Source organism: Micromys minutus, assembly GCF_963924665.1.
Source record: "Micromys minutus genome assembly, chromosome: 1".
NCBI classification, from domain to species: Eukaryota; Metazoa; Chordata; class Mammalia; order Rodentia; family Muridae; genus Micromys; species Micromys minutus.
The window spans coordinates 135,778,927-135,793,683 of NC_137969.1; the positions used below are offsets into that span (position 1 = coordinate 135,778,927).

Below are 14,757 nucleotides of genomic sequence, written 5' to 3' on the forward strand. Positions count from 1 at the left end.
GATACTTAAAATGACTAGCACCTAACAAATTTTATATAAAAATGAAATCAGTACTTGAACTAAATATATGTATATTTTTAGATGTAAAGAAAATATATTTTGAAAGCTATGGATGAATCATACAGAAAATTATGACGTATCAAAGTAGCATTGCATCAATTCTAGGAAAAATTTTAAAGCATTTACCCATATCACATATGAAGTAGACAATTCAGAAAATTATGAATTTTTAGAAAATTAAATATGATTTGCACTGAACATGAAATAATGAGAGCGGTTCTCTTTATTAGAAGAAGAAACTTGAAAGTATAGTTGTTTTCTGGTCCAAACCCATTCAACATTCCCATCATCTTCTCCCTGGATACCAGACCCTTAGTCAGTCTGTCTCCTGTAAGTCTCTTTCTGAGTGAACAGTATCACCATTGGTGCTAACATGGTACAGAGTCAGTTTGTGGATTTCATTCCCAAGTGGATATTTTACCAATGGATATGTGGACAGGACTTAGTCAGCACCACTTTGAGCCACTGTTCTTAGCAAGGTGGCCTGAAAATGGTCTATGATTAAAATTTTCTTCTTATGAAAATAAGGCATAACAGGTAATTTTAAGATAATGTTGTATATTATCATTTTGGGTAGCCAGAAGTCTGTAAAGTACCATGTAGGAAGATAAGAGCAAGGGTGTGAAACTATCACTTCGGGCACAGTAAGCTTTGCAGTGGCTGTACAACTGCAGGTGATTACACCAATGGCCATTGGCTCTCCAAGGAAGAATAGGGTCCTGTGAGCCCCTTTCTTTTCCATGACTTTGGGTGGCTCAGTCTTGAGCAAACCCAATGCAAGTGAAAGAAACACCTTTGAGTTCATTATTACCTCTTCATGACCTGAAGATAGAGATTCACAGCCCTTCTCTTGTTCATTCTGCCTTATATATTTTCTGCTCCCTCTTTTACTATATTTCCTGAGAGTTAACAGGGTAATACATGTGCTCATATTTGGAATTAGTGTTCAAGTGTTTCTTATTCACAGGATTACTGAGCAGCCATGAGTTCTACATTCATAGCTCTTAACTACACAACTATGCATCTCTGATCAAGGCTCAAAACCACACTTGCATATTTATATAAACAAAAATAATAAAGCCTCCATGCTATATGTTTATCTTTGAGTTATGTTTGAGTCATGTTTTTCATAGTCTACAGTATGTCTATGTGGGGAGGTAGAGGGTATGTGCATATAAATGTAGGTGCCTCAGGAGTGCAGAAGCATCAGATTTTGGACCTAGACTTCCAGGCTGTTTTTAGTTGGAAACCAACCCATTGTCATATGGAGAGAAGCAAGTGCTCTTGACTGCTGAGCAATCCCTCCATTCCCCTCCAGTTACTTATAATAACATTCAACTCTATGTATATGTTTATGTATATGATTTATATGTATATGTTTATATACATATATGTATTAGGGCTCTTTACTAATCTGTTTTTAGCTCTTTATTAAACATCAGTATGTAAAATCTGAAGAAATTGTCCTTGATGCACTATGAATTTTTTGCATGCTTTCATAACTCATAATTTAGCATACAATACCAACTCTATATTTTATATATTATTTTCAAGATATAATTCTGTCTCTATTTGGTTCCTTTTTATAAAAGTTAACTTGCAAACACCAGATTTTTCCCCAGTGTAACTGACTCTACCAAACCCTTCATCTTAGGCCAGGCTTGCTCTAGAGAACCTTTCGGTAGCTCAGAGAATAAAGGAGTCTTTTCATCAGTCTCAGGAAATACCACGAAGATTGCCTTTGTTTTAAGAACAAAACAATAAGATAGCACATGGCATCCAAGAAAATAGACTCAGTTGTTACTGTCTCCTGTCTTTCTTAGTTAACACTTGGAAAAGAGGACATGCCACTCACTTAAGAAAAATATAGTCACACACACACATTAACTTACCATTTAGTCCAGATACTATGAATATATTATTAGCACACCAAATAGTATAGCAGCATTATACAATGTAGGAATGTTATATAAAATAATTAGCATACTATATAATATAGAAGGATTGTAGGGAATATATGTGAACATTCTATGCAACATAATTGGTTCTGTGAATGCTGGTCCTTTCATATTTAGGAAAAAGCAGGATTACTGCTCACTGCACTTGCAGATAATGAATTCAAGTAGACATTTCAATTTGTTTGGCTCACTCTACATGCAAGTAGAAGAAATCCAGCTTCCAAATGATTCCATATGTAGAGGGTAATAAACTGATGCAAATTCAATTCCCTTTATCTTTTTGAAAACAGTCTTAATTTTAGCCAGCCACTGTTATAGATTCCAGAGATGAGAAGATTATGGTTTAGAAGTCACCATTACACTTCATACGCTGTTAACAGATAGCAGTTGTTTTGTAAATAATGTGTGTGGGTTTGTTCATTTTCAAAGCCAATTCCAGAGCTGTAAGCCCATGAATCTTAAAGAAACAGCACAGAGTAGAGGTTGCCTATGTGTGAGGTATAGTGGAAAGAGACAGATTCTGATCAAAGGAAATAAAATTTTAGAAATACAGGATGCGTGTATAGTGGTGATCAAGTTTGAAGAGTGCTGGTCTTAGTTAATTTGTTCTGAAGTTGGCATGAAAATAGATCAACCTTCCTTCAAACAAGGAAGGATTTCATTCTGTTAGGTGATCATATATCAGTAAGCTTTGTATGCTATATGAGAGAATCTTTTTATGACTTGTACATTCATTAAAAGGTCACAGTATATATCTTAACTGCATTCAATTTCATTAGCTGATAAGCTGGCAAAATGAGATCAACTAAAAGTAACCTAATATAGGATTATGTAAATATCTCTAAGTTTAGATTTCTAGAAGAAAGAAGGCTTGTATCAAAAAATCTTGGATTTATCCTAGAATATATAAAGAAGAATATTTTTCATGTAAGAAAAGACTTTTGTGTAGTTGGAAGGGTTTCGTATTTTGTCTTTTTGTTAGTTTTTTAGTGTTCAGCATTACCTGGTTTTGTTTTGATGTATTTGCTTTTAAACATACATTTGTGCTTCATTATTTTTCCTTAACAGGTCATTACACCATTGCCCCATCTTTCTTCCCTTCAAAGTATCTCATGTACTCTATTTTGGTGGATTTTTTTGTAATTTTTATTAATCATTTTATTTGTTTATATTTCAAATGTTATCCCCATTTCTAGCCTCTGCTGTATGAACCCCCCATCTCATGCCCTCCATTTTTTTTCTCTAAGATGGTGCTTACCCATCCACCCTCTTCTACCTCATTCCTGTAACATTCCCCCTTCTCTGGGGCATTAATCTTCCACAGGACCAAGTGCCTCTTCTCTCAATGATGCACAATAAGATAGTTCTCTGTTACATATGTAGCCAGAGCCATGGGTCCCTCCATGTGTACTCTTTGATTGGTGGTTTAGTCTCTGGAAGCTCTAAGGGGTGTAGTTAGTTGACACTGTTGTTCTTTCTGTGGGGTTGCAATCAACTTCAGCCTTTTCAGCCCTTCCCACAACTCTTTCATTGGGGGCACCTAAGTTCAGTCCAATAGTTGGCTGTATGTATCTACATCTGTCTTAGTCAGGTCCTTTCAGAAGTCAGCCATACCCGGCTCCTGTCTGTAAGCACATCTTCACATCAGCAATAGTATTGGTGTTTGGTGTCTATGGATAGAATAAATATCATGGTAGAGCAGTCTCTGGATGGCCTTTCTTTCAGTCTCTGCTCCATTTTTGTCTCTGCATTTCCTTTAGACAGGGAAAATTCTGGGTTACAACTTTTGAGATGGTTGGGTGGCCTTATTCCTCCACTGGAGGCCATGTCTATCTACTGAAGGTGGTCTCTTCAGATACCATTTCCTTGCTGTTGGTTATTTCAGATAATGTCACCCAAATGGGGTCCTGCGAGCCTCTCATGTCATTGGTGTCAGGATTTTCTAGTGGCTCCTCAAATTGTCCACCTGCCAGTACCTGCTACTCATTTCTCTTCAATCTCATAGCCTCTGGACGTATCTCCTGTCCTCTTCCCACAACTAGTCTTGCCACCCCCACTTTACCTCCCCTTCCCACTCAGGTTTCCTCCTCCCTCAACCTCCTGTGATTATTTTCTTTCCCCTTTTAAGTGGGTTTGAAGCATCCACACTTTGGCCTTTCTTCTTGTTAAGCTTCATATAGTCTGTGAGTTATATCATGGGTATTCTGAGCTTTTTGTCTAATACCAACTTATCAGTGAGTACATACAATATATGTACTTTTGGGTCTTGGTTACCTCACTTAGGATGATATTTTCCAGTTTCATCCATTTGCCTACAAAGTACATTTTAATAGCTGAGTAGTATTTCATTATATTTCTACCATAAATACACTCAGTAAAAGTTTTGCAGATTGCGTCCAAGAACACATCAAAATTATCATTCACCACAATCAAGTAGACTTTATCCCAGGGATGCAGATATGGTTCAATATGTGGAAATCCATCATTATAATCCACTATATAAAAAAACTCAAAGAAAAAAGAATCATGTGATCGACTCATTAGGTGCTGAAAGGCTTTGACAAAATACAGCATTGCTTCATGTTATTATAACTTCATGTTAAAAGTCTTGGAAAGATCAGGAATTCAAGGCCCATACTTAAATATAATAGAGGAAATATACAGCAAACCCACAGAAAATATTAAATTAAATGGAGAAAAATGTAAAGGAAACTCACTAAAATCAGAGACAAGTTTGCCCACACACTCTCTCTCCCTATCTATTAAAGATACCCCAAGATCTAGCTAGAGCAATTAGACAACAAAAGGATGTTTTTGTGGGTTTTTAATGACTTTTTTTCTTTTGGAATTCTACCTGACATTTATCAGTGTCATCATCAGTGACATTAATGTTACAGTAGTGGCGATACTCATATAAACTATCTAATGAATGCAAGACTACAAATAATATTGATGTAAATAACACCTCAAATGGTTCATAATTAGTGATTTTTTCATTTTATTAGTGGATTAAGGTATATTTGAACATGTTATTGCCATTTTTATTTTTTGTTGTGAATTTCAAACTTTGTAGTATAAGGTTAAAGTATATTGAAAATCATTTTAATTCATATTTATATTAAAGACAAAACAGTGCAACATCTAAATTTAGCAAGGACTTACTGGAAGGAACCAGATAGAGATGCCTTCTCAGGGAATCTATCAGAGTCATATAGATTTAGCTGAGCATGCTTTCAGAACCATCGAACAAAACACGGGGACCCCAATGAAGGTGTTAAAGAAACGACTGAAGGAGCTAAAAGGGGTTGCAACCTCACAGGAAGAACAATATTATCAACCAACCAACCAAACCCTCCAAAACTCCCATGGACTAAAGCACCAAATTTGTGCACACTTTAAGAGACCTATTTATCCAGTTGTGTATTTAGCTGAAGATAGCAGTATCTGGCATCAATGTGAGAAGAGGCTTTTGGTACAGGGAAGACAAGTTTTCCCAATGTAAAGGAATGCCAAGGCAATGAGGTCAAGAGGGTGATTAAGAGGGAGTGCACCTTCATGAAGGTAAATGGAGGGAGAAGGGAGGATGGGAGGGCACAAGGGCAAGGGATAATATCTTATATGTAAATACAGAGTATCAGATAAAAAATGAGAATAAAATCAGAAAAAAACATTGGATTTTATTGTTCCCTTTGCATACAGTATATTAGAATGACATTACTTATGATTTTGAAATTACTGTAAAACTATGAATTTTTCAAAAGCTCAGTAGTTGAGGTGCTAGCAGAAATGTAAGATTCAGTTTTGGTTTTTCAATTTTGATTTTTCAAATCTAGCATGTCTTCAAAATATTTAAAGACCTAGGACTATGATTATGGTGTGTGATTATGGTGCGTCTTATACAAAGATTATAATGTACTAGTAATAACGAGAACAATCCCCAGATTGCACCATGCTTGTCTTCCTTTGATATTCAGAGCACTTGAAATAAAATAGTACAATTTGTAAGAGTAGAAATGATAAGGAAGACCTGGTTTCCATAAGACACGGTGCATATAGCGTCACGTGGGATTTTTTAGATGTTGTATCTCCTCACATATACTGTCTCATTATCAACAAGCTTCTCTTAGATGTACATGAAGTAACTAAAACTGTCAGTGAAGACTTTAAATTTTCATTAGTGCAGATGATCAATCTACACGTAATCTGTGTAATTTGTGTAATATTGCTTTGGTTTACTACACATATCGTAATTATGTGATATATATTCTATGACTGGATTTTCTTTGTAATAGGAAAGCAGTGCTGTTAGTCATTCATACACTACAGCATAATGCATTGTCATGAATGTTAAATGACACTCACATTGGCCTTAACATCAAGACATAGCAGCCCGGTCAAGAGAGCAGACATCACATCTATAAAGGACAACATTAGAACTTGTTAACTCTTTGGGCTGAATACTGGGCTAAATTAACTGAATTAGTCTTTGAGTCATAGCACAAAATATATTTTTCAGATTGAGACATTCAATAATTAATCTTAATTTTGGACTAAACAAAATTCTTATTCAACATTAGAAATATTAGTCTCATGTAAATACCTTTTTACTCTAAATCAAAATGAACCTTGTGTCTGCTACTGTTTCAAGATCGCAGACTTCTTCTGAGGCATGGAAAGCTATAGGAAAACCTAGCTCTATTTTAGGACTAGATTTGTTTTTCATCCCCAAAATGAATAAGCAAGAGCATAAAACGAACAGTCGGTATGGCCGTCTTATACACACTAGGCCAATATTATGTGTTTGAGGACACTAGGTGCTAGATTCTCTTTCAGAGGTCATTGAATCTAATTATATGTATTTTTTCCTCAAGAATACATCAGCCAATATTGGCACTATGCAAGTGCCCAAGAGGGTATGTCTGTTGTAATAATAATATGTTCTCACTATCTTAAAAAAAACGAGAAGCTCCTCTTTAGAATTACAGAATGCTGGCATAAATGGCATGTAATCTGAGAGGTTGGTTTTATTATTAACTGGAATGTCAAAATGTTTAAAATGGTGTTACTTATGCAGTTAATGTTAACTGTGCAGAACAAACATATTTCTCTATTTAAGTGATAAGTTTAAGACAGTTCTGCATTTATCCGTGTGCATGTATGTGCTCATACACTTTCGGTACACATTCCAAGGTATAATGAAATTTATTTTTGCCTTCTACCTGATAAATGTTGAAGATTAAAATCAGTTCATCCGGCTTGATTGACATCATACAACTTAACCAGCGAAACCATCTCATGGATCCTTAAGTATTAAGTTTAACTGAATTTTTAAGCATGGATAGAGGTTTTAGGGGTAAATTTTCAATCATTTAAAGTAAATTTTATCACATACACTGAATTTATTTCACAACAGTCTGAGAAAATATTTAGTTATATTCCATTAAGTATCATTTTTGAAATGGTAGGAGGTCTTTCCTTTTAAGTAACCCTGCCAAGTGTTCATCTTTCCAGCGTCCTAGGGATGACATTGTATTGCTTCAGTAATCCTTAAGTGCTACTTCCAAATTATGCCCTATTCAATCAAATATAACTTACTATGAGGAGAATGCACAGACAGATTCTGTGTTTTAATTTTTAAAGCACATGGCAGATCTTCCTTTAAGACGTCTGATGTCCTAAGTCAGCACATCTTTAGTTGTACATAACTGGAAGGCAAAATAACGTCAGCATAAGTATTCATGATGATTTAAGCTTGTATAAATTTACTGTTCCTTTCTTTTGATTTCAGATGCAATAACAGAACCCAGTGTGCAGTGGTGGCAGGTCCTGATGTATTTCCAGACCCATGTCCGGGAACATATAAATACCTTGAAGTCCAGTATGAATGTGTTCCTTACAGTATGTATATTCCTATACTTTTCTTTTTAAAGTATATTACTCTTTAATTTGCATGTATTTTCTGGGATAACATAAAACTTTACATAAAAATAGAAGGAAACGGATGTGACATTTACAGGTTCAGACCAGACTCTTTCTTCATTGCATGTTCCTGCAGCATCTAATTTTGATGATGCATAATTCTGATGATAATGTACATAAATGACCATGGTAGCAATGTTTTTTAAGGAAGGAACATGAAACGCCTACAAAAAAAGCAAAGAGTAGGTAGTATGTCCACATGGGATCTCTTCAAGCCCAAGCTAGTAAAAGTTGAATATGAATGTAAATTTTATACACTGATATCCATCAAAATTGCTTCTTTTCCAGTGTGATTAAAAGTAATTATATCTAAGTTTTATGTACTGTCAACCTTGGAAAATCAGATGTGTATCCATTCACAGGGTACAAACTGGAGAGTGGAAGGAGACCATGGATTAAGAAACACCTCAGATATGTTTTATACAATTTCAAGGAGTATGTCTGCAGCCTTTAGATCAGCCATGGTATAGAGCAGTAATGTGATTTTTTTTCTTCAGGAATCAAGAAGAATGACATAATCTAAAATGGTGCATTTTCAGGCTTTTTATCCCAAAGGAAGATTCATCACCAGTTTTTTTTTTTTTAACTAGTTAATTATTCATGGGATTTTGTAGTGAAAAATCACACAGGAAATCCTGTAGTCTTGTGTTAGATATTCAGCTCATGCCAGAGAGAGAGAGAGAAAGATAGAACACCTGGGATCATAAACAAATCCCAGGATCCAACTTCCTTTGATGTCTCAGAAGGAGAAAAATATCTGGGGATCAGCAGGTTTGCCGTGCCAGGAGACAGCTCTCTGAGCTGGCTCATGCATGCTTATTTCAAGAAACAGCACATTACTCATGAGTTAGAAGTGCGCACACTTCAAAAATAGAGAGGACTTTGGCCAACAAGAAAGGAATTATAATTCGGAAATAATAACAAAGTGGGATAAAATTTTATTTTTGAGTCACTATGGCATGACTTGTTCTGAAAAATGTGTTTAAGTGTATAGGTTGAATTAAACTCTCAGTTGGGTTTCATATATTATCATCTCCACAGGGGCCTTTGTGCAAAGAATAAAACTTCTACTGACCATTTTTTGTTGACCAGTGATATTTTAGGGAATGGGATGCATAAGCCATCTTTGAACTGAGACAGTTCTATGTTGCTTGCATAATGAGATCTTGGTGAAGTGTGTAGAATGCGGAGTTAGAGAGACAGTTTATGAAAAAGTACACAATAGGCAGATTTCATTTTTAAAATAGTTCTAAAAACCCACATTAATATTCCAGATTTCGTACTTTGAAACACGAAAGCAGAGATAAAATGTCAGATTGTGCCTTTTTAATAATTTGTTAAGGAAATGAAATGGTTCACAGCTGTCTCGCCGCTCTCCTGGATTTCATCAGCTTTCTTTGAGGATATGAAACAACCTCAAAAGCCTCTTCCAGGTTCATTCTGGAATGTCCTCTGTAGAAATCATGTCCGTATAAATAAGATGTTGCTCACACAGTTATAAAATGCTGTGCATTTAAAACTATGTCTTTTTTCTCATAAATTGTTAAAGATGGGAACCATGATTCTTTGATATCTATATTTGGAGGTTTCTAATAATCATAAAATGTCCGACTGTATAAAATATTTCTTAGTATGTTATTTATCTGGTTGTTTATCCTAGTGAAGAATTACAAAGATAGACATACCCATGAGCAACTCTTCATTTTATGATTTTGTAATGTATATCTGAATCATGTTTAAATTCTCTTCAATATACTTGTTTTAAAGGGTTATGCAGTGTTCGGATACATTTCACAAACTGTTATTTTAGAAAGAAAATCATCCCCCAAAAGGCATAAACTGGGTTTAAGATGCTGCTTAGTTGAGGCAGTGCCTGCTGAGAATGCAAAAAGCCATGACTTTGATCCCTAGAATACAATAAAACATGTATGGTGGTTCTCATAAGTAATACAAACACCAAGGAGACAGAAAATGGGGGATCAGACATTCATAGTTATCCGTAAGTATATAGCAAGTTCAGGACCAGCCTGGGATTCACGAAGCCCTCACTCGAGAGGAGAAATTTAAAAACAAAGCTTGTTGGCAAGCTGCATTAGTTTAATAGGACAATGAATCCCAAATACATAAAACAATCAGATTACTTTTAAAGTATTCAATTTTCAGCCCATGCAAGCATTAACACAATCTAACTTCCTGCCTGTGAACTGACTAACTACTGATTTAGATCAATACTCACCTCTTCCTTAAACATGAAATGCATGCTTTTGGGGATGCAGGAGTCACTTGCTTAGCATCACTAAGATTAACTGATGCCACCACATGCCATTCATCCCAGGAGTTAAAGGCTAACGTATATTAGCATATTCACTCTCACAGACTCCTTAGGAACTGATAGTCACTTTTCACTGCAGAAGCACCTTATCCTCAGCATGTTAGAGACAAGCCCCCCTCCCTGTGTGATGTAACTAGAGAAAGTCAGAGCTAAGACATTATCAGCCTCCAAACCCACTCTTAAGAAGCTGTAATATTTAGCCTTATAGATTTTTGTTGATATTTTATAAGACTTTTTATTTTAGTTCTTATCTTCCTACACAGGTTTTTCATGTGGTGAATCCGAGTGTTACATTGATGCAGTCCTGCCTTCACAATGTCTTAGCAATTCATTTTGCATTCCTGTTAGCTAGTTATTAAAGAGTAAAAAATTATTGCAAGCCTATATTTCCAAGTACAACAAAAACCTGCAGAGTTTAAACTAGTGTGTGTCTCATATAAATGTTACCTATAACTTATAATGAGCTTCTCATCTGGAATGAATTAAGAATTTGGGGACTGCAGTATGTGCAGGACCAAGTGCACTGGCCAGACACCATGTCACCTTTGACAAATCTCTTATACTCTATTTCCTCGTGAACAAATTAGAGGCTGTAGAGCTACCCCCTTCTCAAGGTTTGTGAGTAGCAAGTGTTACACTTAAAAAAAAATTGGTTTTAGTTTGTGTTAGATAAAACTTTGAAATCTGCCAAGGTTTAGTGTTAGGGTAATGAGATTTATGGTTTAAACATTACATTTGAATTTCTATTCAACAGTTAAACTATATATATAATATATTTTATATATATATATATACATATATATATATATATATATATATATATATATATATATATATATATATATATATATATTATAATGCCATAGCCTTTTGCTAAACAAATGGATATTTTCAGTTCCATTTTAAATTTAAAAGCATAAGCTCTGGGCTCTGGGCATAGCTTCTTCTGTAAAATGCTTGGTTTCTAAGCCTAAGGACATGAGGTCAATCTGCTTCCATTTGCAACCCAGTGCTGGTAAGGCAGAGGGAGATAAGCAAATCCCTGAGACTCTTGGGTGAGAAAGCCTTGCTTCTAAGTAAGTTTGGAGGAATACAACCTGTCAAGAGAGAATAGCACCTGAGGAACAACTACCAAGGTTATCCTCTGACATACACACACATACACATAAATGTTCCACATACATGCACACTGAAATACACATGATTGCCAATATAACACACTCATACACAAACACCCGCACACACACTCATACATACATACAAAGACCATAAGATATGTAATATAAAATCTACATTTGTTCTATGTCATGGAACTCCCTGCATGACAAGGCTACAGATATGACTATGGCCCTGTAATGCTACAATGAGTTTGCAAAGTTCCTCTGGCTCAGCACATTTGCGGCACCTTTTATGTGTTTATGTGTATTCAGATACACATATGTCATTTGCCACACCTGCAAACCTAACTTAGTGCATGCTACATGATGAGATACAGAGTCTGTAGCATAGAGGGCCATCATAGACTATACTCTCTTCGTTTTTGTAAGCTTACTCAGAGGCACTCACAGAATCACAGATTAAATAGTGATGCATTTCTCAGGGTGTATTTTCATCATTGTGACAAGCACAGTAAATTGTGTAGGTATAAACATTTTCTTCTTCATTGATGATAGGAATAAAAATATTATTAATGATTTCTTCCCTTGGGTACATTAATGCTGTATTATTTAGTTTTCCATTGTTGTGATGAAGACCATGTCTACAAACAGTTTATAGAGGAAAGAATTCATTTCTTTTTGCAGCTTACAAACCATTATGAAGGGAAGTCAGGGCAGGAACTCAGGACAGGAACTTGGAGATGGGACTTCAGGGAGAAGCCAGGGGAAAATGCTACTAACTGGCTTATTCTCTAAGACTGGTTTAGCTTGCTTTCTTATAACACCCAGGACCAATTGCTCAGTTGTATAATTGTTCATGGTGGGCTAGATCCTCCCATATCAATCATGAATCAGAAAGGTACCCTACAAACTTGCCTACACAAAACCTGATGGGGACATGTTTTCAAATGAGGTCTTCATGCCTTATATCAAAAAGAACAAAACTAACCAGGAAACCATGTGTGTAATTCACAAGTAAATATTGACATTTTAAAACATTCATTTGTGTGTGTGTGTGTGTGTGTGTGTGTGAGTGTGTGTGTCTAGTGTCTACCCATATGCATCCAATAGTGCATGTGTGGAGATCAAAGTATAATTTGTAGCAGTCCATTTTTGTCTTCCACCATGTGGAGCTTAGGGATAAAATTTAGGTCACCAAGCATGGCAGCAGGGTATCAGATGCACTGAGATATTTTACTGGTCCAAAAATAGTTGTTTTTATTTCTGTCAATGTGTGTATTTCTCTATGTGTGTGTCCCATATGTTGATGTGCCTGTGGAAGACAGAAGATGTTAGGTGCCTAGAAACTGAGGTGACAGACAGTGGAAAGCCAACTGACTTGGAAACTTACATCAGATCTTCTAGAAGAGCAACCAACTTTTTGTAGCCCGCAAAATTGATTTTTACAGTAATGTAGTTTTCAGGGTTAACAGAAACATACAGGAAATAGTGTTAATAATAAAACACATTAGAGGTAATAGAGACTAAAATTCAGCCTTGTCTATTGCATCAAGTAAGGGAAGTAAAATAACCAGGAAATGCTTAAAAAACTGATGATCAAAACCAGTTCCTAACCATGATTCATACTTCCACACTGAGCTCCCTTCCTCACTTAAATTATATTTGTAACAGAATTCTAGGACTCAATACATAGCTGTATTTGAACAATAATTTTACCTAAAACATTAACCTAATTAATTGTACTATATCATTAGCTTTCAAAGGTGCCATTGCAGTGGGTAGAAGGAAGAAGAAGAAAAGGAAAGAGAAAAGCAAAGAAAGGAGAAAAGAGAAAAGATTTGATGCAGGAACCTGGAAAGGTTGTCTCTTTGGGTGCTTTGTACTTATTTCTTTTCATATCCTCTGCATTATGATTAATCTTTACTAAGTCATCTTAACTGTCTTTCCTTGTCTGTGTTCACAGGTACTCTGTTTCTAATAAAATTCAGGTCAGGTGAATCAATACATGTTTCTGTTCTTGTCACACATTAGTGCCAGTGGGTTTTTTTTTTTAATAGAATCTGTGTTTTCTTTTAAGGTTTAATTTTCCTCCTTAGCAGGTATTTTCTTCTCAGGAAATGACCCAAATACTGAGAGGGTTAAAACTGGCCATTTAACAACATTCATTTTTGATCCCCTCTCTCCCTTCCTATTCAGCTCTACCCACCCCTTCTGACCTGAATTGAGGTTGGGACTGTGGCACCTTCAAGTAGAGCAGATTTCACTTAGCCCAGCTACAGGGACCACTTTGTGTGAGGGAGAAAACAATAAGACAATGAACCTCCCACTCCAAGTATTCTGAGGAACGAATCTTTCCTTTGTATCCTGCTGACAAATCGAGTTTCTTCCAAGGCATACAATTTCATGCACATTACCCACCAAAAGTGCCTGTCTCTCCTCATGTCCTGCTTTTCTCCCCAGCTCTTTCCTTCTTTCTTTTAGAACTGTAAAGCAAGCATTACATATTCCTGCAGTCTCTCCTGGTGTTTTTGCTAAGAAATTAAAGGATACAGGTAATTTGGAGAACTCCACAACAGTGTTTGATTAAGGCAATCTGTAGTACTTAAGACCCTTGTTCTATTCACATTAGCCAGCCTTATAGGGATGTGGGTATTATCTTTATGTGAAAACATGAATAAGGAACATTACTGAAAAATTGATATTTAAAATAATTATATAATTTTTAGTTTTGTTTCTTTAAATGTAAGCAAAAGGCATCACACTTTTATGATTAAGATTCCAACTTTTTATAAAGAAATTGAATATTTTAAAGTAATTAAATACTTTTGCAAGTAATGTTCAAATGGATGAGTATTTTAATGTATACATCCCTGAGGTTTTAGTATGTTTTTTAGTGGTTGCATATTTCTTAATTTGCAGCACTGAAACTAGCCAATATTGTTAACTTTTGAAGATGAAGAAATACTACAACCTATTTTAGTTTCTAATACTTCAATTAATTTTCAGACATATAGTACATATAGATAATATGCATTGAGTAACTAAAAAGGAAATGAGGTTAAATGGCTCCTCAAACAGTATTATTGTTCATCACTAGAAGAACTACGAGAAACCCCTGTCTGCCAATTAATGCTATTAATTTAACAAAAATAGTTTCAATAAAATAATAATCATGTAAAATACGAATTTCACAAAAAGATTGATAAAAACAAATTACCCTTTCCTTCTACATCCTCCTCTTCCTAGTAGTAGGTATTTGTTGTTTGTTAGTTTGTCCTCACAAAGTTTCTTATGTGTAACAATAATCTAT

At 35.4% G+C, this 14,757-nt stretch overlaps 1 protein-coding gene across 24 annotated transcripts in view; it reads left to right on the forward strand.

Moving 5' to 3' along the window:
• Window positions 1-14,757, forward strand: part of ADGRL3 (adhesion G protein-coupled receptor L3) — a gene marked incomplete at both ends in the record, with an annotated part of 454,743 nt that overhangs the window by 121,652 nt on the left and 318,334 nt on the right. For all 24 annotated transcript variants that reach the window (XM_080935836.1, XM_080935841.1, XM_080935830.1 and 21 more), the window contains one exon: window positions 7,807-7,916. In XM_080935836.1, coding sequence (XP_080791962.1) covers window positions 7,807-7,916 — 110 coding nt within the window. The remainder of the gene's footprint in view (window positions 1-7,806; window positions 7,917-14,757) is intronic.